The sequence below is a fragment of the Pieris brassicae genome, chromosome 3 (assembly GCF_905147105.1).
Source record: "Pieris brassicae chromosome 3, ilPieBrab1.1, whole genome shotgun sequence".
NCBI lineage: Eukaryota > Metazoa > Arthropoda > Insecta > Lepidoptera > Pieridae > Pieris > Pieris brassicae.
Window position 1 is genome coordinate 4,807,728 of NC_059667.1, and position 26,088 is coordinate 4,833,815.

Here is a 26,088-nt window from a genome sequence, read left to right on the forward strand (position 1 = left end):
AAACACCACATCTATGTATTGACATAAAATGTCACATCTGGGATTGCTTAAGTACATTGCCACAATAATACGTCTTTTCTATGTCTAAATACACCATAGTTAAAGAAAAGTTTAAAGTTTTGTTGTGTTATGTGTATTTCATACCAACAATACATTATAATACTATACACAAGTAATTTTTTTTTTGGGTTATTTACATTTAATGTTTGTAACTTTTAATAAACCAAAAGGACCCGAAAACTGTAAAATTTACACCATATATAATACTGAGTACTTCACATAACATCAGTACACATTTTAATTCGACATCATTAAGTTTGAGTACCGAAAGCAGAAAATAAGTATAAATGAGGAAATAAATAGAAAATTTCGTTTAGAACTTTTCAATATTAAAACTAAGCATAATCTATAGCTAAACATCAATGAATATACATCTAACCTATAAAACTGAGCTTATAATATCACAAAATTTAACGTCCTGCGTCAGAATGTCAAACACATGCACTTGCACGGCATCAGTACCGTCACTTGAAAGTTTTCAATCACTTTTATACGTGAATTGTTTCATCGTCGTCTTCGTCATCGGATCGTCTTTCGGACGGCACGGGAGATCTGGGAGGGGGCAAAGGGCTCCCCGGATCGACGTCGGGCGAAGGAGTACGTCTGGCTTGGGCGTAGTAACCCAAGGCCCCGAGGCCTGGCGCCCCCAGGGAGCCAAGGTGGGCTGAAGGGCCAGGGAGTCCTAGACCGAGAGGGGGAACGCCAGCTAACGGCGTACCGGGATATAACCTATTGACAAAAGTTAAATTTAGTTTAGTTTTTTAACATCAATTACAAAAATAGCTAAAACAATTTGATGACAGACTACTACAATGCTTTATAAGCTTTTTGACAAAGTTTAAATGTCGATATATTTTTTTATACTCTCAATAGAAACTCCGCGCGCGCGCACTCTTCATCTTTGCGACAATATATTCCAAACACAGACAAACTGCTTTTTTCATTAGAAATAATAAAATAGACTTGAGTGGAGTCTATGGGTGCTTATCATTGGATACGGATTAGATGACTTCAAGTGTAAACTTACCTATAGGGTAAAGGTTTCTGCAACGTATTTGCTGATGCAGATGCCGCAGCTGCTGCAGTAGCAGCCGCCTGTCTGTAATACATATCAGCGGTGGGCGCTGGCTGGGCGGGATAAGCTGGGACTCCCGCCCAATAACCACCGTAGAGTCGTTGAAAGGCTGCATAGTTACCGGCTTCTGCTAGAAGTTCCAACCCAACCGCCGTTTGACGTTTCCATTTTGTCCTATTAAAAAAAGATTAAATAATAATTTTAATGTGGACTATAAATTTTAGTTTCAAATTTTTTTTGAAACGAAACTGACAACTGACATAAAACTGGTAAAGATAAAATATTAGGCTACCTTATTGTTTACCAAGTTTTATAAGAATTAGTATTTTTTTTTTTTCAATATATTTTAGCACCAAACTCTTAAACAACGAAGTAACAAATTGTATTAAAAATTTTGTTTATTGAAAATATTTATTTAAAAACAAATGAGTTTCAAAGCGAGAACTAAGTTTTAAGAGCATTTAAAAAAATAAGGGTTAAAAACTACCCGCACATTAGCGAAGCTGACAAAAATATTAGTCAAACCAACCATTATGGCACGGATCATTTAATATTTGGATAACTTAGTACAAATAAGGATTCACACATTGTAAACTCAAATGCAGTTTCAAATTATTATTACCCTTAAACCTATAGATCATAACCCTTCGAATGACCCTCGTGATCAAATTTGTCACAGGCCACTCTAGAATACAAAAGAGATGACGCTAATAAAAAATAAATAAATAAAATTTGACAAAACGTCTTAAGCACTCACACAGTCGCTGATGCGGTAACTATTTAATTTGATATACGATGAAGGGGTTGAATCGTATAAATTTGTTTTTTTTTTAATCTTATGCGTTTGCTTCATTTATCAAGTTTTATTGCCGAAACCAAATGAAGCGTTTAACCCAATGAATCGTGGATTTGCGAATTATCTTATTTTATCTTTTAAGTTTCCGGTCGAAACTTTTATCGTTCACTGAAAGTCATGAAGTGTAATAATAAATTGGTTTTGAATTTACATAATGTTATTCAGACTGTACTGTATCTTTTCCGAAACAAAAAAATTATACATAATATGCGATTTAATGCAACCCAATTCCATTATATAAAAATTACTCCTACTTTATAAATTTAACGAATTATTTACTTCCTATAATATGGTTTTAATTGATTTATGGATTCGTAAAACAAAACTGTATTAGGTAGGTAACTATGGCGAAAAAAAAAGTCAGCTACATTCATTATTATTTTACTTTAGAGTTATGTCAAATTCATTCATTCATCAAGGACTTCGCATATTTTTATATTGTCTAATAGGGTTGTACAAAATCCATTTTGACATAATTTATTTCATCATTACCCCATAAAAGCAATTTGGAGTGCGGCTCCCCTGCGTAGCGAAATTAAATTCCATCCTGCAGTTGTCTATTAGTTCCGAAGTGGTTTGTCATTGTTATCAAGTGAGCTTTTTATTATTGTGTAGGGATGAGCTTATAATATCGGGGAAGCCATTGTTCGAGGGTTGCGGTCGCAAGACGCTTCACTGACTCCCGTTAATTAATTTCTCTAAATGCATCATTTAATTTTATTAAATGTAAATGGAGAGGGCTTCAGATGTTCCCTACGTTTTTATGTATTAATCAAAATTTTACGACGGCTGCGTGTACTAATTTTAATTTGTAAAAATTCGTGGCGTCTAATGAATGACAAAATTAATTTATTAACTGACAATAAAAGGTACGAGTTTATTATGATTAAGTGTATTGAAAATTTATATATTTATTTTAAAAAACGAGGTCTGTTTGATTTCATTACGATTTAATACTGATCATACAATAATGTATCCGGCATAGCGGTAGAATCTTTTAAAATCCGGAGACTTATCTTAGTAGTCGTAACACATCTACTTCCTGGTAATAAGTTTACGTTTGTAAAGTAATGTTTTTCTTTATAGAATGATTTAATAATAAAACGTACTTTAAAGAAAATCTACTGTTATCAATAATCGTAATAAAACGAGACACTTAATCATTCGAAACACGAATATATTTTATTTCAACGATATTAAGTTCGTAATAATTATCAGTAGCTGACATTTTATAGAAAGCCTCTCAGACCCCATTAATCATATATTGTGACGGGTTATTCCGAGAGCGAACACTCAAGAGCACTTATTTAATTGTCAAGTGTTGAATAAGAGGCAATCTGCTCAATGACACTCTTTTATTTCGCCGCGGGTTACAAAGCTCCGAGCTTTCGACCGTCTCAAGACATCTTGAGACGATACTTGTCTCTTTCTAACTCAAGATACGAGATATGAAAGGTAGATCACCCGTCCCTGTCTCCCAGACCCAGCGGAGACTACGCTCCGCCCCGTGGTTTAGTGATTTGATGCTGCGTGAACTGATTCAATTGTTGTCCGCCGAACTCATCCTAAAACACGCCTTAAGCGGTCGCTTTAAAGACTAAAGTCGTCCGATAAAACGGTCGCTTACGACCTCCTACAGGGAGTTTTTATCTCGATTTGAGTATTTTGACGACGTGATGCGAATTCAGCGTGTACCAAACAAACATGAACACTCATCGAACTGAAACGTTTGCGATACACTTAAGCCCCTTTGTACGCGAGCCCAATTTGAGCGTAGTCGAACGTTATTTATACGCTGCTTAGAAAGTTTTAGTGAGCGAGTGTTCTTTTGGGAATTGCCTTAGACATTGCGGCTTTATATTGATCGAAGATTATCTTATAAACTGGAATATCGCCTAGATGAAAATTGTCTACACTAGTGTACCTACAAACTACGTAGCTATTTGTTACGTCTAGTCAAACATTTTTGTAGAAATGACGTTTTTCATCTACCTGCATGTAATATCTCCTTTAAACATTTACACAAATAAGTAATGAAACAATAGTATAACCTATGTCGTTCGCGAATCACAGCCTGCATGATTCATAGCGACACTTTGTATTTATTTCTCATGAGCTAACTATCAATTCAACATTCTCAAAGATAATCAGAGACCAAATATGTAACTGGTAAATTATAGAGCGAATCAAAATTCGACCAAATCCAAAATGGCAATGATGATTAGTTACAAAATGATAAGCCTAGTGACCTCAGCGTCCTTGTCTCTGTTGGGTGTAATTTGGAAGTTCGCTATAAACGATTAGACTGTTTCTCGGTAGCTACCACTGATATTATGTCATTAGGTGCGAGTCACACGGTTTCAGAATAAAATATTTTTCTTGTTACAGAAGATGCTGGAAGCCGGTTGGCCGGCTGGTTTTTTATATGTAGTCCTGGCGTCTCAGGGTGAGATAAAGTAACGGGACTTAGCGCGTACTATAACTCCCGTATCTAAAAATCCTATACGTTTTTGATGTACGGGTAAAATTAAATAGGTTTTAAATATGATTAATTATGTATCAAAAGCCTGTAGAATTTATCGCAAACAGTTGACCGTTGCGCTCTGAAGTAATTGTATTACATATTTCATTTTAGACAAATACTAAAAATCTTGTTATATATTTTAATGGATATTTTGGGACGTTGTTATGGTTAGATAACCTTTCGGTAATCAAAAAACAAACATTTATTAGCATAAAATACTGAATTGCAAAGATTATAAATGATTGAACGACACTATTAACATATGTTCCTGATTGATTCGCTCAGGTAATAAAATTTCTTATGCTTGTGCATAAGCACTAATTTTCTTTATTACGATAATCGTCAGTAAATGACATGTCCTTGTATAGCTCTGACAAAAAGTATAATTGTCTCCATAATTGTAGTTTACTTAAAAGATTCTTGGACTAGGCGTTCCTCGTGACATTAATGTTATTATTTCGAATTGTTTTAATTATTTTTTTATAAATCGGCGTAACTGCATCATTTCACTGTTATATGTCTTGAAATAATAAAAATCCAGCGGCGCTAAAAACACCATATATGATCGGTTGCATCCGTTTATTTGATCATGTTTATATCATAAATTACTCTCTGACGATTGGTCAGAAAGTCTGAAAGTCTTGCTAAAAGTCCATTGTTACGGCCGACCTTACGTACAACCTCAGGTATGAAAGCCTCAGTTTGGAGCAATCTATGTAGCAGCCTCTCCATAGTTATGAGCAGACCCGAATTTAATAAAATATTATTTAGAAAAAAATATTTTTTAGGGTAAACCATTTTTGCTCTAAGTGCTTCGATCTTAAACTATTTTATGTGTCTAATGTCGCTAAGCTAAGCTTAACAAGATTTCGGAGTTTATATTAAAATATACCTATGTCTTGATTTCACAAGATACATAAAAACTATTAAATATAAGTAGACCCGAGGCAACAGGTAAATATGGCTTTGTCCTTATATGTATAAGATAAAAAACGAGCATTCACTATGGAATTATATTAAAAATTAAACGTACATGTTAAAAGTTAAGTGCATTGACTAAAATAAACACTATAGTTAGTGTATATGGTATTTTTTTTTTTTTTTTTTTTTTTTTATAAAATAGGGGGCAAACGGGCAGGAGGCTCACCTGATGTTAAGTGATACCGCCGCCCATGGACACTCTCAATGCCAGAGGGCTCGCGAGTGCGTTGCCGGCCTTTTAAGAATTTGTACGCTCTTTTCTTGAAGGACCCTAAGTCGAATTGGTTCGGAAATACTTCAGTGGGCAGCTGGTTCCACATAGCGGTGGTGCGCGGCAAAAATTGCCTTGAGAAACGCTCAGTCGTGGAACGTCGGACGTCGAGGTGATACGGGTGGAATTTTGTATTTTGCCTCGACGTCCGATGCTGAAACTCAGCTGCAGGTATTAATCCGAACAACTCCTCTGAACACTCTCCATGGTAAATGCGGTAGAAGATGCAGAGTGACCCCACATCTCTACGCAACGCCAAAGGATCGAGCCGCTCGGAGAGGGATTGGTCATCGACGATTCGAACCGCTCTTCGTTGGATACGATCAAGTGGAAGGAGCTGGTACTGGGGAGCCCCCGCCCAGAGGTGAGAACAGTATTCCATGTGGGGCCGTATTTGCGCTTTATAGAGTTGCAGGCGGTGGCCCGGAGTGAAGTACCGTCTCGCCTTGCTGAGCACACCAAGCTTTTTGGAGGCTAATTTAGCCTTTCCCTCCAAATGACCGCGAAACTGAACGTCGTTCGATATGTCAACGCCAAGTATTCCGATGCTGGCTGTGGCTTCAAGAAGAGTGTTTTTTAATAATTACCGTTTTAACTTTTAGTTTAATGCAAAAAGCTAATATTGCACTGTAATGTTAAAAAATTACATACAAACCTTTTAAAAACCCTCAATCAACTTTTGTCTCTAGGGTTTTATTCGTTTGTTTACACGTTTGGATAAAATTTGCCACAAGAATTTTGGCACAAACAATTCGCCAAAAAAGGTTTTTAAAATATTGTTTCTGATCAGTACCTACGACGCAATTTATATTTATTATTTGTAAAACATAATGTTACTTAAAGTTTATATTACAGTAAAGGTTTTAAGACTAATAGGTTATTTAAATTGAACCTAACTTAATGTTATTTGTATTGAAAGTGTCCATTTTTTAACACGAGTTACAGTCTCTAATAAGAGAAAAACACTCTGGTCTTGTGATCAAATGTATTTATCGTTTGCAATCTTCTTACTAAGTCCGTCGCGTCAAGAATGAATAGCCTCGAATAACTAAAATTATTAACACAATTTTTGGTACAAACTATTCGCAAAATAATATACTTACACGTATTTTACTTGAATATATATAATACGGAGTACGTGAGCCTCAATTCCATATTATGTCCTAACGCCTCTTTTCGAAGGAGATAAGTAAATTCATGGATTTTAAGATCATATAGACACGCACACGCACACACATTCCCCATTCAGACGCCGACCTCAACCAATAAATTACTAGTAAATTGTGTTTGTTGGTACATAATGTGTAACCATGTGTCATCTTCTTATATTTGGTTTAATCTATTTTGGTTTCTATTTTAATTAAAAAATTTAAAATATTATCTTTAAGAAAACACTGTGGATTAACAAAAAACTACTAAAAAAAGGGGGATAAAATGGCCCGATTTTCACCCCAAACATTAGCTATGAAAGATAACTTTGTCTTAAAACAGTCGTTGTCATATACTAATGTATAAATAGATTTAGATTATCATATTATTTGGAAACGTGTTCCTTACCACTGTTTTGTATACTTAATTAGAATTCAACAGTTTTTTTTGCACTGACTGTAACGTTAGTTAACATTAGTTATTCGTATATATTTTTAATAGTAATTGTACATGTTGCAAAGATATCATCAAATAGCCGTATACAATCATAACAGTAAACGGTAAATGTAGTCCAAAAACCTACATAAACCGAAAGCTAAGCACTTTACTTCTTCTACCCTATACTTCTTAACTTAGCCGGCTTTAAATTTATTTTTACAGTTCTGTATTTTATCATTTATGCGTTATGTAATAGCCATAATTTTTATTAAACTGTAGTAGGTACATCACTTTGCTCTATTGTCAATAGCTTCCGCACCGTACGGTTGGGTTATACGAAGTTGTCATTCCTAACTAGTTTTACAATATTCTATAACCTATGTTCATTAGGGATAATATGGGATTTGATGGTGAAATATTTTTGAGGATATTCAATGCAGATAAACAATCAAATCTTTCCTCTTATTAATTATATTATAATTATTTTGTATTATATGGTTTTAGTACAGCAGTTACATATGGTAAATATAAAATGCTAATGAATTTTATGACAGTAATAAATTCAATAACGCTGCATTTTAATTGCCAATAATGATTGAGTATAAGAAACTGCATACCAGAAAAGAACTATTATTATGTAATGAATTATTGTAATTTTGTACAATTAATGACCCTTGAATGAAATGCTTTAAACGATGGAAAATAAATACTTCATATTAATTGATTCAATAAGTACTAATAAAGCTCGAAGCCCGTACCAAAATAGACGGAAGTATAATTTACGGAAATAACTATTTTTGATAACGATTGAGAAACATGTTACCACAACGCTTTAATATTCAATTTTACTGTAAATGCGCTTTGTAGAAATCTACGTTTAGTTTAAATTAAAAACTCGACTTATGTCCTACAAGAAAAGAGCGTATCAATTATTGAAAGGCCGGCAACACACTTGCGAGCCATCTGGCAATGTTAGCGTCCGGTATCACTTAACACCAGGTGAGCCTCCTACCCATGTGACTCTTAATACATAAATATAAAATCTGCTGGTACTTTAAATAACGAAATCGGATACAAGATGTCCTACAAACAGTGACAAAGTAACATTTTATAAAATATACTCTGAATGGCGAATAAAAAACAATACTGCTTGATAAACATAGCATACAGAAATAAAGCAGTAAGAATAATACGCAAAATCTAAGAGGAAATTATTAATAAATTGTTATCAAAGTTACACAATCACACTTATGCAGGTCAATTTATAAAAACGCTTTTTCATTTCCCTAACCATTTCATATAAAATTCAGTGGCAGTGTATATTTTAAAACAATTAAGTAAACAAAATGTATTGTTAAAAGTATCAATTTAGCTGGTAATAATGCCTGGCGCCGGCTCGGCCGTGACTTGCAAACGCTTTGGTCAAGAGCCGACGATTCACACATCCAGAATATTTTATCATAATCCTAACCTTGGATTACATTCATTTTATTTATCTTCAACCTCAAGTCACAAAAAGAATATAATCTGTAGGTACTTATATGATAAATAACTTAAGCACTGTGGTAATAATGGTAGTAGAGTTTGTTTAGATAAACTCGCTAATCTAAAACGAAGAGTAATTAAAACTATTTCTGTTGAAGAGTCCATGAAATAAATAAATGTTACACCCTAAGAAGGGCACATAGGCCAAGTAACAATCATATTTTATAACACAAATGGGAAATATTTTTGTAAAATTATTTTATTGAAATCGGACATAGACCAGCTCGTTCCCGCAAAAATAAGTTGCTCTATTTTTCAGTTAGAAAAGTTTATAAAGAAATGTGTTTCTACAGGGCTGTAACAGCATTGAAACATAGAAAGGAAAATAGAAGGTGTCTTGTTATCAGGTTAGTTAGTAAAAAAGCTAAAAAGATATTGATGCAATCCCTACATTAATTTTGATCTTAATTTTTTACTAAAAAATCACACAGAGTTTTACATGTGTATTTCTGTACATTAAAAACATAAAAAATATTGCTCCGTCCTCTACTTTCTATTTACATTACGTACAAATCTATAAAAAGTTCAGATTGTTCAGCACAAGAGGACCGCACACAAAAGCATACATCCTTCAATTAACTCCGATTTCACACCCTTTCACGAACCGAAAAATTGTAGACCAAACATTAGTTTAACCAAAATTATAGAAAATCAACAAAAACCCAGGCAAAAAACGGCAGAAAAACTTAGACTGGGCGGATGGCAGCGGCGCCTTTGCCACAGTTTACTTCCTATAGTAACGCATTGTGTTCGAATTTTACAGTGGGACATAGACATAATCGAAACTTTGTTAATTTTCTCATAACTATTAATTTTCTTAACAATCGTAGTTTCACTTTCTTTAATGAGATCTTTTGTGTTTATCATTACCGAAGCAAAAATCACGATACTCCTGTCTTTTATTTAACTAACCGATAAAATAATAAAGTCCTAAACTTAGTAAGTTTTACGGAATAATCTAAGAAACTGCTAAAATAGAAATGACACATTCATATTGCTGAATATTGTATTCGTCTATAAGAATAACAATAATAAATATTAATTAAAATAACTTCTAAGATTAAAGCTCAAAAATTATTTACATAACTCGACATTGGTGAACGAGGATAGTAAATAATGATTCGCGTTTATGTCCGTTAAAAAAGTGGCAAAATAACATATTTTCTAATAATATTTGTATTTTTTACAAGCAAATAAAGTAAACAACAGCCTTTATATGCCTATTAACGTTATGTGTTCATGGATGTACAGCTGAATCACTATTCCAGTAGGAAGAAAGGAAGTTTTCAAGGACACACCTCTTGATTTTAATCAAATTACAACACATAGTAGCATATTCAAGGTAATCCAACAAAAGCTGATAAAAAAATACTTAAAAAACAATATCGAAGTATTAATTTGTATATATTTAAACATAGTGGAAGTCAGTTTTTAAGTCATTATAGTTTTTGTAGTAACGTTTCAATGTGCCGCGGTCGGTGGCAGTTAAAACCCTAATTATTACCGTTTGTTTTTTAAATCACCGCTCCTGGTACATTCATGTAAAAAATGTTTAATAAGTAATTACTTTAGCTTAGATTGTATATAGAACCTTCTTTAGGTTTCCATAGCAACCTTTTTAAAATAGGTTATAATTATCGTTTTATTGTATTAGTATCTATTATTTTGTAATTATTATTTTCACAAACTAAATCAAACATAAATATCATTTAGCGACAATTTTATCAGTCAATATTTACGTATCTATATATAAGTTATATGTGTACTAACGGAAGCCTTATATGGTAATAAAGTAATTATTATACGTGTGAATTTAAACGGATAATAATTACATTACTGATTCAATTATTTTTTGATACACTTTACCGCGCGACTGCAAGGCTGACTCAGCATTGATCTGCGCAACTCGGCGGTCTCACGAGAAGCGTATTAATATTGTAATCAAACACGTAGATTCAAAGAACCAAGTACAAAACTCCGAGCTTTTCGATTATAAAGCTAAATCTTTATAAGAACCTAGTTTTTAAACTTCATATTTTTAATCGTTAAATCGTACATTTCATTTATTAAGATAGAGGCTGTTTTATAAATCTTATACCAATGCTGCAACATCCTTTTAGGTGTGGGCCTCAGAACTTTGTATGTTGAACTGTTCCTTGATTATTTTTAATAGGAGAGAAGGTCAACCTTCTGTGCCTGACACACCTCACGATGTTTTCCTTTAGCCTATGAGCGAATGTTAAATGGGCACATAGACAGGAAGTCTATTGATACAAAGCCGGGGGCGAAGCTACGACCCTAAGGATTGAGAGTGGCTTGCTAAAGCCACTAGGCCAACACTGCTCTTTTTTATAATTATTATTTTCAATTTATACTGTCAGATGCCACTTAAGAATTATTCTAAAAATGAAAACTATCATAGGAACTGGCTTTCCACTCTTATTCTTTACACGGTTTCAATACTCCAGCTCTTTTTCGAGGAGTTATTAAAAGATAATTCGACAAGTAGACAAACGTTTCCCTTACTTAGTATAACAGCCTGTATGAAAAGAAACCATATCTATAAAAATATTGTATTATGTATATACGACAAACGTTTTATAAGTGATCGTCTCATTTTGTCTTTTGTTTCGCTAAGATTCAGCGTCAAATCGCGAAGTCCATATATTCAGGATTATTTAAAGTGTAAACCACACACTTTCCTATACGTTTTATCATATAGGAACTTCCATTCACAACGTCAATGCAATAATACAAATTTTAAAAAAATGCCAGTGTGATATTTTAATATTCTTTAAACTTTTCCAATATTATTATTTATTAATTAGGTCTGTACCAATTTAAAACATTTCGGAATTAGGAACAATGTTGCCTTTCTTTAAATCTGTTTGGAACTAGTAATTGAAATGTTCCTTGAAAATTGAAACCTCCTTCCTGTTATTAAATTATAATTTATTTTAGTATAATTTTCGTATTGATAATTGTTTTTACAATAATCATTATAAACCCCAAATGTAAATAATCAATACAAATCTAGTATGAGCATTATTATTATTTAATTAAAATTTAAAACTTTGTAACTCATCATTTCGTTCATTCTTAGAATTATGATTGCACACCTTCGTATTAATCATTCAAGAATAAATAGAAAGTAAGTGACAAATAGTAGTTAAAAAAATACGTACCGTCTATTCTGATACCAGGTCTTGACCTGCGTATCCGTGAGCCCAAGTTTCGCTGCCAGTTCCATTCTGTCCTGCACGCTAAGGTACTTCTGTCTCTCGAAAGACTTTTCCAAAGTTTGTAATTGGTGATCTGTAAAGGCCGTCCGTGCTTTCCGTTGCTTCTTCGCCAACGCAGCGGCGTCCCCACAACTTTTACTTGATACGTCATCTGAGTCGTCTTTCACACCTGAAATTATACATTGATGAATGCACCATTGATGTAAGAAATATTACAAATTAGCTGTATAAGAAGCTGTAGAAGAGCTTTATATTATATATGCAATTCGCGAAAAATCTTTAAGGTCTACGTGAACATGCGGCGGAAAGCTTATGTTTTAAATCAATGTAGAGCTTATCTACAATGATGATACAATAAGTTACACTAACAGTTACTACAATAATACAATGTATGTAAGTATTTATTCTGAATCCAGAAAAACAGTGTTTACCTGCTCATTATAAAGTAACGGGTAAAAGCGGGAGCGTTTTATCCTATAGACAAATAGGTATATTAAATGAAATTATGAATACGATTGCGTACATTGTATGCTGAACACAGCATATAATAAATAAATTATTCTATAGGTTGTAATTATGAAGTTAGAATACGTTCAATTTGCAATTTACAAAGTAAAACAGTAATTTCCTATGGCCTACGTTATTTCCCCTGAAGTTTCTCTTTTGATTTTTTCATTTTATGAGACTATTGTAGTTTCATTTAAACTATTTGATCAGTAAAATAATTCTATAGACATAAACATCGTAACACTTATTCGATTACCACTGCCTCAGACTACAGCAGAGCATTGTCAGTTACGCGCGCGTTTGTGTCAACTCGACATTTTGACAGATGAATGTTGTACATGCAAGGTTGACGCCAACCAACAAAGTACATACAGATTAAAAAATATTTTTCTTCAAAATGGGTACGTGGTTCACAGGCTAAAAGATTACTGAAAATTACGTCTGCATTTAATACAAAGTAAAACAAACAAAACACGCGTAATTAATATCCCAGATAAGTACTTAGTAAATCGGAGTTGCGAGACAAGCTAAGGAAGTGCGCAGACCACAAGAAGCCTTACGCTAAACTTACTAAGGTTACAAAGCTTCGGCTTACACGTTTAACCATACTTAAGAAGTCTCAATTCTCTACCTTTGTTATGCGATTTGCGATTTAAACGGGTAACGTATGGTAATGGCTACTTTGTTAGTGTATACAGTCCTCTGCTAAGCCCTAGTAAAGCTTGGAAAATTTAATTTCTATATTATTCATTTTAATATACTACGAATTATTAAAACTTTTATATATTGTAGCAAGCACATTGCATAAACAGTTTTTGCTCTTTAAGGTTAGTTTTAAAAGCTCCGCGTGACTCGGCTATATCAGCTGCCATTGTTAAATTAACACTTTTAGCCTTATTAATAACCAATTAGTTTAAACCTGACGTTTGATACTGGTTAAGTTTGATACTGGAAATAACATCTAGATATTTCTCAGATAAAACGAATATTTAACTAGTACAAAACCGAATGGAACTCCGAACTTTAATGAGTTTCTATGAGAATTCGTAAAATGTGCAATGTCCCAAATAGGTTTCAAGTTAAAGGCGTGTCTGATAAGGGTAATGACGTTTGTTCTCGTAGCCACATTATTGCCCACTAATGATAATAATTTTCACGGTCGAGCAACTCGGCAGTTGGAGCTTATTATAATAAATTAACGGCAGGACCCTAATGGCTCGTAATTACTGGGGGTCGTTGAAAAATCGCTAATAGACAAGGTGTTGTCAAGGCTGAATCAGACGAACGAAACCTATTCCAAAAACGTGAATTTAATCTATATCTGTGGTACTTTTTCTTCTTTGAAGTACTCGCGAATTTATAGTTAATATAGCTCGACCAAACTACATAGAAGCCAAACATTTTATCATTTTTTTTTAGAAAATCCTTATAGCTTACCCACTTACTACAAAATAATTTCTAAATCGAAACGCAAATTAGAATGTAACAATAATTTGTGCGAGCGTGTGTGTATATATACCTGACAGTATATGTTTTTATACAAATATTAATTTACATCATACATGGTACCATAAAATACACATTTCACTTTAATTTATTTTCCATGCTTAAGAACGATTAATGTCATTTCTATTCAATAATTTCTTCTCATTTAAAAAGGTTACTCTTTAATCAAGTTGTTAATATTCTATCTACGAGACAACTTAAAGTAATTAAGTAATTAGTCGGTGTAAATAAAATGTATAATACACGTTAATATGCAGTAGGTAGTGCCTGGGTGGCAAACCGCAACCTCTACACTTCGCTGCCCTAATACCCCACGCCTGTGCGCATAATCCTTTGTTGCTTTTACGATTTACGACAAGTGACATTCTTTTTTTAAATATTTTAAAGATTTATTACGTGTAGTTTGTAGATGTAAAAATTGTATTTGATATTAAAAGTGTTGACTCATCCCCGAGTTGGTTCGCAGATCGACTGTGCACCAACAGATTTTTCTTTAACTGAATACTACTTGCCTAGAAGGTCTATCAATGAAGTATGTCTACCTTAAGCCCCTTTGTTGATAACGGAACATCGTAACTTCGCGTAAAAATGCTGTCTTATGACACTTATGTAAAGTAATGGCTGTTTTTTAAACTAAAATCGCTCTGATCTCTTTCTTTACATTTATTTTCAGTTAATCACCATTATTATTTATTTTGTCATTTGAAAGGGAGGGCTAAATCACCTATAAGAAGCTTAATGTGCTCAGACAGGCGAGGCGGTACTTCACTACGGGCCACCGCTACCCATTCTATAATGAGCAAAATCGGAACCACATGGATACTGTTCACCAGCTCATTCGCCTTGACCATATTCAACGTAGAGCGATTAGAACAAAATATCAAATTCCACCCGTATCACCTCCACGATGTTCCACAATTGAGTTTCTTACGGCAGTTTATGCCACGCACCACCACTATGTAGAACCAGTGCACTGAAGTAATTCCGAACCAACTCAACTTAGGGTCCTTCAACAAAAGAGCGTACTAATGCTTACAAAAAAGGCATTGCGCTGGCGAGTCTTCGGGCAATGTGAGTGTTCATGTGCCGGTATTACTAAACATCAGGTGCCCCTTACGCCTGTTTGCTTCAAAAATGGATTTGGTTGTCAAATATTTCTGAATCTGATCCTAACCAAATATCTGTATAAAAACTTTAATAACCAAACCTTTGCACATAAAATGTATAATTAATTTATAGTTCAAGCAAAGCCGGGACGGTAAAGCCACCGTACAAAGCTAACAATAATTAAATTAGCATTTATTACCGATTCAAGGGAAGGCTTAATATGTTTATAATCGAATACGACCTCATTTGTATGTCTGTCCGTCCCACGGATTTAATAGATAAGCTAAGCCATTAAGTGAATATTATCGCTTGATTGCTTTTAAGAATTTAATTGATCAATAAACACTTAAGTAATAGAATTAATCTGTGCTATTAGGGCCAGATTTGTTATATGTTATTGAGGTGTTAACGTAATGAAAAAGGGATCTATTTCGTTTATTTATAATCTTCGGTATGCGCACTGCTGTCCTGGTTATTAACGCTCTGGTTCGATGTTTAAGTCCCGTGCAACGATCCTAACTATATGCGTAATTTAAAGGTAATACCAGTGAAAGACGGTGTCTTACACCTAAAATACAATGCGATGTGTCTGATGTGATGAATATTAATCCTAACAATACATACCATCTTGTCAAAAAACATGATGTCTTTTTGAAGCAGAAATCTGAGGTATCACTGACATTCTGTATGGCCAAATGATAAAAAATATTGAAATATTTCAAGCAGCAGTTTGGAAGGAAGTTGGTTTCGGTTTTAAGGGAGAATTATAAAAGTATACAAATGTATGGCGTTCTGTATAGCTTCCATAATTGCGGGTGGAATGCAATTGACAGTAACGTTAAATAATCATAAAATACTTGTTAATACCAAGGATATAGAAATAAGTGTAAGGGAACACACAGTTAATTGTCTGTGGGACTGAGGTCTAGTTGTAGCCGAACTAAACCTCTCGGCCCCGCCAAAACGCATTTTCTATTACAAGACTTCTGGCATTGGGCTGTTCTTACTTGACAATATGTATAGTAACCGTCACCGTGACCACGCACGCTGTAAAGCACGCGAAACGTCGGAAAAAAAATCAAATTATGTAAATAATTATAAGTTTTTAATAATAATACATAGCTTTAATCCGTTCAAAAAGTGTTTTTCTTAATGTGTCACAGCTATGTTAACAAAAGACAATACAATTTGTATAGTAGTAACGAAGTTATATATTACTAGTAGTACTAGTAAAATTATCGATTTGGATCGTTATCACATAGAATTTTTAAATTAAGTAAAAATCTTTGTAATATTATCAATTTAAACTGGCTCTAGTCCCCCATGGGTGACTATGGCTCTCCTCTTAATAAAATGGTCTTGGTAACATTGTTATTAATATTTGAAAGTAATTAATTCATATTTCTCCATAATTTCTTAATTGGTTTATGTGAGGTATGAACGACTTTCACGTTACCTTTTAGATCTAATTACAATAATTGTAATTAGTCGTCTGACCTTGGCATATTAATGCGCTTATGCCATGACCACACCGACGTATACAAAAATAAGTCATATTCTCCCTTCTGTCAAAAGCCGACGTGAGGGGTTTGAACTTCTAAGTTGAAGCAGACACAAGAAAATAATTAATTAAATATTTCAAATGTTTTTCTGTTTCATCGTCCTTTTTTTATTTTTCCCATTGACTGTCAAGAAATGTTTTAATTGCTTTGTTTTGTTCCATTCTTGTTGTCTTAGTAATTGTAAATACATATTATGTAGTTTTGCATTTCTTGCATTCACCTTATCTATGTTTTTCGCAACTAAGTGAAAATAAATAAATAAATTTAATGCACGAATTTGTAAAAATAGCTATTTCCTCATATTGACATCATTAACAAAACGAAGGCCTCCTACAATAATACACAAAATAAAACTTCAAATAAATAGTCACACACACTACATCAGTAACTAGATTATATTTTCATTTCGTAGATGACATTTTCTTGTACAGTAATTTGTAAATTTTATATATGCTATATACATATTAACTTGTTAACGGTACGTATACGCAAATATAAGATAAGCGCCTCGCTTGTCGTGGGTTAAAAAAATTTCGTGCAGTAATCATTCAGTGTAGACGCAGCCTAACAATAATCTTCACTTATAAGATTATTCATTACTAATTAACTATGTAATGAGATAACGCGTGGGCTTAGATTTCATTTTAAATGATAATATAAACGTACATAATGTACCGTTTGAAACGTGTTGGATTTTTTTCTTGAGTGTCGGCCATTTTGATTATTCGTATTTATCTAAACAAATATTATTTCAAGACACCAGGGTAGGCCAATAACATACACATCGAATAAACTTCCTTTTTGGTTTTTTTAAGTTGGTTGAAACGGTATATATACCTTATTATACCGTAGTAACTTTGAAAATTTGTTTGTAAATACCACTTTTAAGTGGTCAATATTTTTTGCCATATTTTTTTATATTAATTTTACCGTTTCCTGAATAAACGACGCGGTTTACCTGCTATAGGGACGAAAATTATCAAAATATCACAGTCTATGGTTATTTAACCAGTATAAAGCCAGTGTATTAATACTTATAATATATATGACGTGCGTTTTAGATAAAAATGTATAAATTTATTTGGTTTCTCATTAACATACATGGATCTAATTTGTTGAGAACGGAAGCAGGACAAATATCATCGTTTACTTTTAGTGCAAACAATTGCATAATGTACACACAAACCTCGGCAACGTTACACATACATAATTATTTGTATGGAAGATGAATTACGTAGTTTCATTCATGAGCGTGTGCATAGGAAACTTATTTATAAAAGTATATTTGTCACAACTTAAAATATAATTAAAATTAAAATACACTGTAAACGCAGTAGATTTAATTTATTTACCTAATCTATTTATTTTAATTTCAGTTGTAAGAACTATAATAGGTATTCCATTTGATATGAATTTTTCAAAATATAATAGATAATGCTCGATTTCTGATGCTCAAGATCAAAAAAAGTATTCTAATGCAAAATCTAAATAAGTATTCATATCTATATCATAAGAAGTGGAATAGTGACGCACAATGAAACGACGTCTCAACGCGTTTTGGCGCAAAACATTTCAACATGGCGTCTTTCTCATGGATAAATAAAAAGTTTTCATGTAACTTGGGAATATTTAAGATAATCTCAAAGCACTATTTTCAGCACAATAGCAAATAATTAACTTCAAAATGGTTAGTGTTTTTTGATGTTAAATTATGCGATTTAAAGTCTTAGAGCGATTCTAAATTGAAGTAATTAACTATAATTGTGCTTAACGAGAGTTAACAAAAACGTGGTTTATTTAATTGAATGCTAAAACATTAATTCGTATTCATAAATTTAACTTTACAGCTATACAATTGGGTATAATTGTTTTCCGTTTAAGTTTCTATGAAATACGCAATTATTACGTATATTGTCATTAAAATTTATTATAAATATTATCGGATAATAGTCAAATTTGTACCTATATGGTAAAATACAACGTAACGGCTTCCAGAATGGTTTCATAGTTGGGTTTCGTCCTTAGATGACATCATTTGGGTATTTTGTTAGGGAGTGATGATACTACCCAATTATTAGTGTTAGTTTACCACATCGAAGATAGATTTGAAGTTTGTCCCGTCTAACTTCTATCATTTGACAAGCAACATCTACGACTATTCGTACCTACCTACCTATGATTTTAACGCACGCTCGCTATGGATATAATATTATAAGTGTTCTAAAATGACAATAAAGCATTCTTTATCTGATAATTTCTGCTGAGATAATAAGCCCTTTGTGATTTCTTTGCTATGTGTGGTCGCATATGTTTTCTTCTTTCATTCCTTTACGAACAATTCTTACAATTCTTGTAAGGCCGGCAATGCACTTGCGAACCTTCTTGTAATGTGACTGTCCATGGGCGGCGGCATCACTTAACATCAGTTGAGCCTCCTACCCGTTTGCCTCCTATTACATTAAAAAACACTAATTTATTTAACTTGAGGTTATACAGAAACTAGCTTACCTATAAACAGAAAATTCATATGTTTATATACCTAGTGGTTGAACGTGCATGCTCGAAGACATGTTCAAGTCCACTAAGCTCAATATATCTTTTTTTTGTGAGGAACTCCTATCATGAAGGAAAAACCCAGATCCCAAAGATGGACGCTGTGTTCTTTTTGTGGTGCCTCAGACTGGATGTTGACGGTCAGTCGTGTGAAGTGTCTAGGCCTAATTTCTATCAACACGCCCATAGAAAAGTTAACAAAATAAACATTTGTATGTCCCATTGATGGGTTCAATGATTTTACGGTATTTTTACTTGAAATAGTGTGCCAATATATGTTCATTGAAGTGGGCACACGCATAAATAGGCCATTACACGCTCGCTATAAAGGGAAATCTTTGAAATCGCCTTGACATATGGAGAGAAAAGATGTAAAAGGAAAATGCTAAACATTTATATTGGAATAGCGAAGTTGTACATATTAAGATTAGTTTTATGTGTCTCACAATAATTCTTTGAATGTTATTGTGTTATAATTACTATAACATACACACCTCGACTCCAATAAAGTGCTTGGAGATACAGTATTTTTATATCGAATCACTACATCACAGAGCACTACTAATAGACTATAAGATATTATAATATTAAGTATTTTTTTCTAGAGGGCTGTAAATACGACCTGCAGGTTTTAAGAAACCATATTTTATTCCATTAAAAATATACGCATGCATAATATACGCATTTTAAATATAATATATCTGTAAATAGTCTTCGTATACCTAGTCTAGTAATTAGCTCATCAAACGCGTCCTCATCAATTGTATTCCCAAGAATATAAATATTAAACAGCGGTTCGGTCGGATAATTTGTCACTGAAATAAACGATAATAATATTTGTTGTGATAATAACTTTAAATTTAATTAACAACACAAAACACTTTTACGTTTTGGGATCTCAAGCCAAATTAAATTTGTCCCCACACCCGCTTAACAAAGTAATACAAATAAAAAAGCTTCTAAGACGTATACATTAAAACGAAATCGATTTCACAGCTCACAACGCCTGTCAAATGCGACGCAAAGCCGGGATTGAAGCTATAGCACGGTAGAACTGGGCCTATTATAAATCGTAATCTATTTATTGTCATACAAAAAGTTTTGATTTTATCTACTTGACGAAAGAATCGTCACCTCGGCTTATTATGCCAAAAGATGCCTGTTGGAATATCAATTTTAACCAGTTGTAATAAGATTGTGTTTTGAGCGATCAAAGTTCTGAGCAGCTTAGCAATGTGCGCTTGAGGTTACGTTTGACGTTTCAAGTAACGACCCACTGGCTTCGAAAGTACAGGCGACGACAAAATTGTTCAATTTATTTGTGTCTAAATACTGTATTGTACTTAACAAAGATTTAATTAAAATATGCAGTTAGACAATCTCACTGGAGTTATTTTTGTTCACGAATAAAGCTTATTTTAATCTCGCATAATTTATTCGAATGCTTTAGATTAGTTAAAAAAAACACAGACAAATAACTCAAACCATAGCGGTACTACCGTTTTTAGTTATTTTATAAAATTTAAAAATAGAACAACGCACCTTGTTTGTTTTATGCATATAAACAATATCCATAAATAATTTATATTGTATTACTTAATTGTATTAAGTTAAAATGTAATCGATTTTACTACGACCACGACACCATCATTAAACACCGCCCTAATTACTTAGTTAAATTGCCAGTTGAGTTTATTTGAGCACTAATTGCTATAAATGCTGTATTTTTCACATTCTTTGTAAATGGAGTTTTTAACAACAATGCAAGAATTGTATTTACTGGCTCTTAATTGTAAACGGATGTTGATGGTAATTGCGGGCATTAGATAACTTGGCTGGAACTAGACTAAAGCTTACTAATGTGATTCTAAAACTAAGATTATATTGGCACATTTATGTTCTTCGTTTACTTGTAACACTACATTCAATTATTATAGTAAAATGCTTATACCTAATTATGGCATGTGAATCATTATACCGCCTTAAGGTACAATCAAGGTAAATATTTATATTACAAGGATTAATTCTATTTAAGAAATTTTGTAAAAATTTATTGAACCTTTTACGTCAATTTCCGATGCGCTCCACCACTATGTAGAACCAGCTTTCCACTGAAGTATTTCTGAAGCAATTCTACTTGCCGACCTCAATTCTTAAAAGGCCGGCAACGCACTAGCGACACTTCTGGCATTAAGAGTATCCTTGGGCGGTGGTATCGTTTAACATTAGATGAGCCTTCTGTCCATTTGTGCCACCACTTAAATATAATAAAAATAATTGTATTTTCTATTACATAAACAGTATAATCGTAAATTATTTTTTAGGAAATGTTATGTTTAATTTTAAATTAATTTACACTACAATACTGTAGATGTAAAGCATATTATAGTCGTAACAAAAATTAATCCGTGATTCTAATAACTTTAATTTAAAATTAAAATAAACTTAAAACTTTGCTCGCGATTGTACAATACGTAACATCATCACAGCGTATGATTTCGAGCTATTTTAAAATTTAAAGCGCTTGACATTTGACAAAAAGCTGATTATGACGTCAGTTTCCCCGAGTCCTTTCATCCAGGATTAATTCTGTATTTTTAAGGGTTTATCTTAGAGTTGAACGGGTTGTTTATCGCGTCCATTATACGTTTTATTATTTAATTTATTTAACGCTCGGCTTATCGACCTGTCTATTAAATCAACGATAGATTAATGCGATTCAAATTTATACATGAATCTTTGAGTTTTGATAAGTTGAAATATCTGAAAGCTTGTAAGGTTGGTATATAACCTACGGACAGAAGATAAATCTGAATTGGCATGAATTGTTTTATTCTAGCCACATGAAAATTATATTCTACTGTTAATTGCGGATGACTTCTTTCACATAAGTCTTTCTTAAGGCCTATAATTTGGTAAATTTAAAATCAGTGAAGTTCAAAAGTATTTTCTTTGCAATGAATTACAGACTATAGAGAGACTTAACCAGAATATAAACATTTATAATAAATAAACTCTTATTATGTCTAAGCATTAGTAATTAAAATATCTCGTTGTATATATTTAATACATTGAATTGTGTTAACATTTGTTAAAATCCTCATAGATTACTGCACACACGTCACACAAAATTTATGTTTAGATGACAGGGTCTGTGGCCGGATTCATTTCGGATCGGATTTCTTTAAATTCCACCTGACGGATGACCTTACTGAGGTCACTTATATTATAACTTAAAATTATATCGATATTTGAGTCATCTGCTAGATTAATACAAATAATTTTCAGTTTCGATGCTTTTAAGTGGTAAAATAATTTAAATTGTTTATAAAATAGGCGTTAAAAATTATTATTTAAAGTATTAGAAATTAATATATTCAAAAGCAAATAGCAAAGCTGGTGCAAAGGAGTTATTTCTCCAACTCCAATTTTGTACCCTTTGGAGTAGGGACTCTAAGTTGGAGCCTGGTAGATAGAGAGAGAGAGAGAGAGTGATTTCCTCGTTCAACGAATAAGTATCGCAATACAGCGACGAAATGCTACCAGCGTTTAAGGTACACTGCCACAGAGACCAAACTTTTTAAATTTGTGTTATTTTACTATTTATTAATTTTGAATTATAAATAATGATATATCTTGATTATTATTATGTTAATATTATAAATACTTAGTTATATTATGGTTCATTATGATTTTATTAAATGAAATATTAACTAAAAAACGAGAATAATTTATTAAAATATTGTTATATAGTGTTTTGCGAAATTATGTACTAAAAGTGCTAATCAAAATATATGGTTCTAATTAATACAGTAATAATTATGAAAAATGATAAAATTATCTTTTTATATATTTAATTCCACTATATTTCCTACACCTTATTAGATATGATATTTTTTAATCTACACAATATAGTTAATATAAATATTTAAAACTATTTTAAAAATGGATTTCAAGTTTTTTGATCATTCATCGTAATTTTAGACTTTGGAGTCGTCTATGTCAATCGTTTTCGTTACATTTACTTTATTTATTTTTCAAAGTACGCTAAACTCATTCATTCATCAATAGACAAAGTAAATCCACAAGCAAGTGTTTCGTGTATAGAAGTCCTGTACTATATCCTAATCACAGTAACCCTAGAATAATAAAGGTACGTAACATAATAAAGTTTTTAAGTCTAGAACTCTATCTGGGTACATAACTCAGGCAGTCAATTCAATTTCAATGTAAATTCACAGGTTACCAGAAATTATGGTATTTGCTAAGGCTTACGTGGGAAATCTAGTCCAACACATAGTAGCGCGATACATCAAATATCTGTAATTAATTGACTGTGGCTTTGTCTACATCAATTAAAAGTAAATATCATCACAAAATCATTATTTATTTGATCAAATATTAGCAGTATAATTTTCTTCTATTAAATCTACATCATACTTTGATCGGAAGACTCGGCTATTTAGAAATTATAGCTATTCAAATTACCATGTTGTCGTTTACTGTATTTAAATTTTTATTATGAATCATTTGTAGCCATTATGTTCACTGAATGAAATTATTATTAACGTTACTATTAACATATAGATATTATTGAATGAAATTGTTGCGTTTGCAATGTCTCTACATTGACTTCTTCTTGAAGTTCTTAGTACTAGCAATTTTAATTCTGTTAAGTTACGTTTATTTTAAAAATAAAAATACCTATTCTAATTTTTAAATCGTGTCACCAGGGCAATGGGATCCATGGCTGAAATATTGTAGTGTTTTGAGCAGAAATTGATTAGGTAGACATAAAAACTTCGATTTATGTAATGTAGAATTCATAAATAAACATATGTTTAAACCAAATAAATGTATAGGAACTTTGAAAATATAGGTAATGTGTTTTACATTGTAGTTTCCCTATATTTTCATAAAAAACTAAGCCTGGTTAACTAAACTTGATTAAGTTAAGTGAGAAAGTATAAAAAAATAAACAAATTCACATAAAATTTAAACAAGTAGCTAATCTTGCATTAAATAATAACGAGGTTGTGCTAATTTGTGTCTGTAATATGATAACTCGATAGATCTATTGTTCAATGGTTTCTCAGTAAGATATAAACTTGCGTGACTGTTCTCAGTATTGTCGAGATGTCAAAGCATGACCCCATGTTGTATAACAATTATGAGATTGTATCAAACTGTTACAATTATTTTAATTAAACGTACGTAATCTTACGTTACGTGAATGGCTACGTCGCGTTGATGTCTTTTTCTTGAAGATTTCAAGACAATTTTTTTTTAATTATGTGGTTTATTTCTAAAAAAAGCCTATTCGTATCACATATAGATAGATAGATACTTAAGCATTTGCTGGATTATATTTATGAATAAGTTACAGGAAGTTAATTATATTTATGTAAACTGTACATCGTATACGCAGTGTCGCCGGGTTGTACCTAGAGATAAAATGGCTGAAAGGATAATTTCTATATAATTCTTTTTTAGTGTTGTGTGCCGAATGTAGGTAAATAACATTTACGTAATCTAAAACTTAACAAATTATAATTATATGTGCTTGTACCAAATTATTGTTTTGTTACCCTTTTTAAATTATGGTAAAGTAACGTAAATATTTTATTATAAGTTCTTTTTGCAGTAATCCCTTAGTACTTACGTAGGCCTTGGAGTACTACAAAACTACTATGAAGACAAATCAGCAGATGTAGTAATTTAGATATTTCTAATAGGTCCAACTTAGTTTCCAAGGAAAATCTATAAAATTTTTCAACAATAACAACTATACAGTTCTAATAAGAATAAGAAAATGGCGTATAGTTACGATGCTATACATCCTTTTTAAATGATCACAAGTATTTTCTATCCATTGTCTCTTATCGTCTCCCATTGTTTTGATCTATGCTTATTTTTATTAGCTATTTAATATTCCTCATTTATACAAGTTACGACTTTAACGCAAATATTTAACAATCTCAAATGTTTATTTATGTGCCTAGTCAGTCTTAAGTTTGGATTACTTTTGCTAATTACTTAATCGTGCGAGGACTATTACATTTATCAATAGAATTCATGAGCCACACGTTATAGATTTCGTCGTAATGGGTTTAGACAGCCCATTTTAACCGTTCTGGTTAATAAAACCTTGCTAACCTGGTGAATCCGTCGCTGATCGATCCGAGTCCGAGTCCCGATGTGCGCTGAGGTCCCTTGGAGCCGCATCCAGTATATCAGTGATCATGAAGCGAGTCCTGGGCGCGCGCGAATCGCGCTCGTCTCGTTGCACCGTCATCGCCACGGCGCCGCCGGCGGGGCTCGCGCCGCCCGCCCTTACCGCATCCAGCGCAGGCGCAAACACCGCCCGCTCTTCACCATACCATTTCACTTCTACAATTGTCTATAACACTTAAAATCCGTGTTGAATGTTATAGCACTTAGCACGCACTTGTCGTAAAGTCCGCAACGTGACATAGGCACACGAGCAGCCAGCGCGGAGTGTGGCGAGTGACTGAGTTTGCCGATGTGGGCGCTAGCCAGGGGGCGGTGTCGGCCAATGGGCGACTTGCCCCCCTCCCGTCCCGGCCCCTCCCGCCCTAAGGGGCGTGCCGCTGCCATGTTGGGCCGCGGGGCACTAATGCTCTTTTTGCTTGGAGAAAGCTCGGATTTAAGCTTTTATACGTGGATAAAACGCTTTTATAGGAAATAAAGT

At 32.9% G+C, this 26,088-nt stretch overlaps 1 protein-coding gene across 1 annotated transcript; it reads right to left on the bottom strand.

Annotated features, from left to right (window-relative positions):
• Positions 1–25,862, bottom strand: LOC123707131 (homeobox protein B-H1-like). Its single transcript, XM_045656940.1, has 4 exons — positions 25,533–25,862; positions 12,085–12,310; positions 1,088–1,309; positions 1–789 (listed from the first exon to the last, which is right to left on the bottom strand). The coding sequence occupies exons 1-4, from the start codon at positions 25,669–25,671 to the stop codon at positions 549–551; spliced, it is 828 nt and encodes a 275-aa protein (XP_045512896.1). The 5' UTR covers positions 25,672–25,862; the 3' UTR covers positions 1–548.
• Between the last annotated feature and the right edge of the window lie 226 nt (positions 25,863–26,088).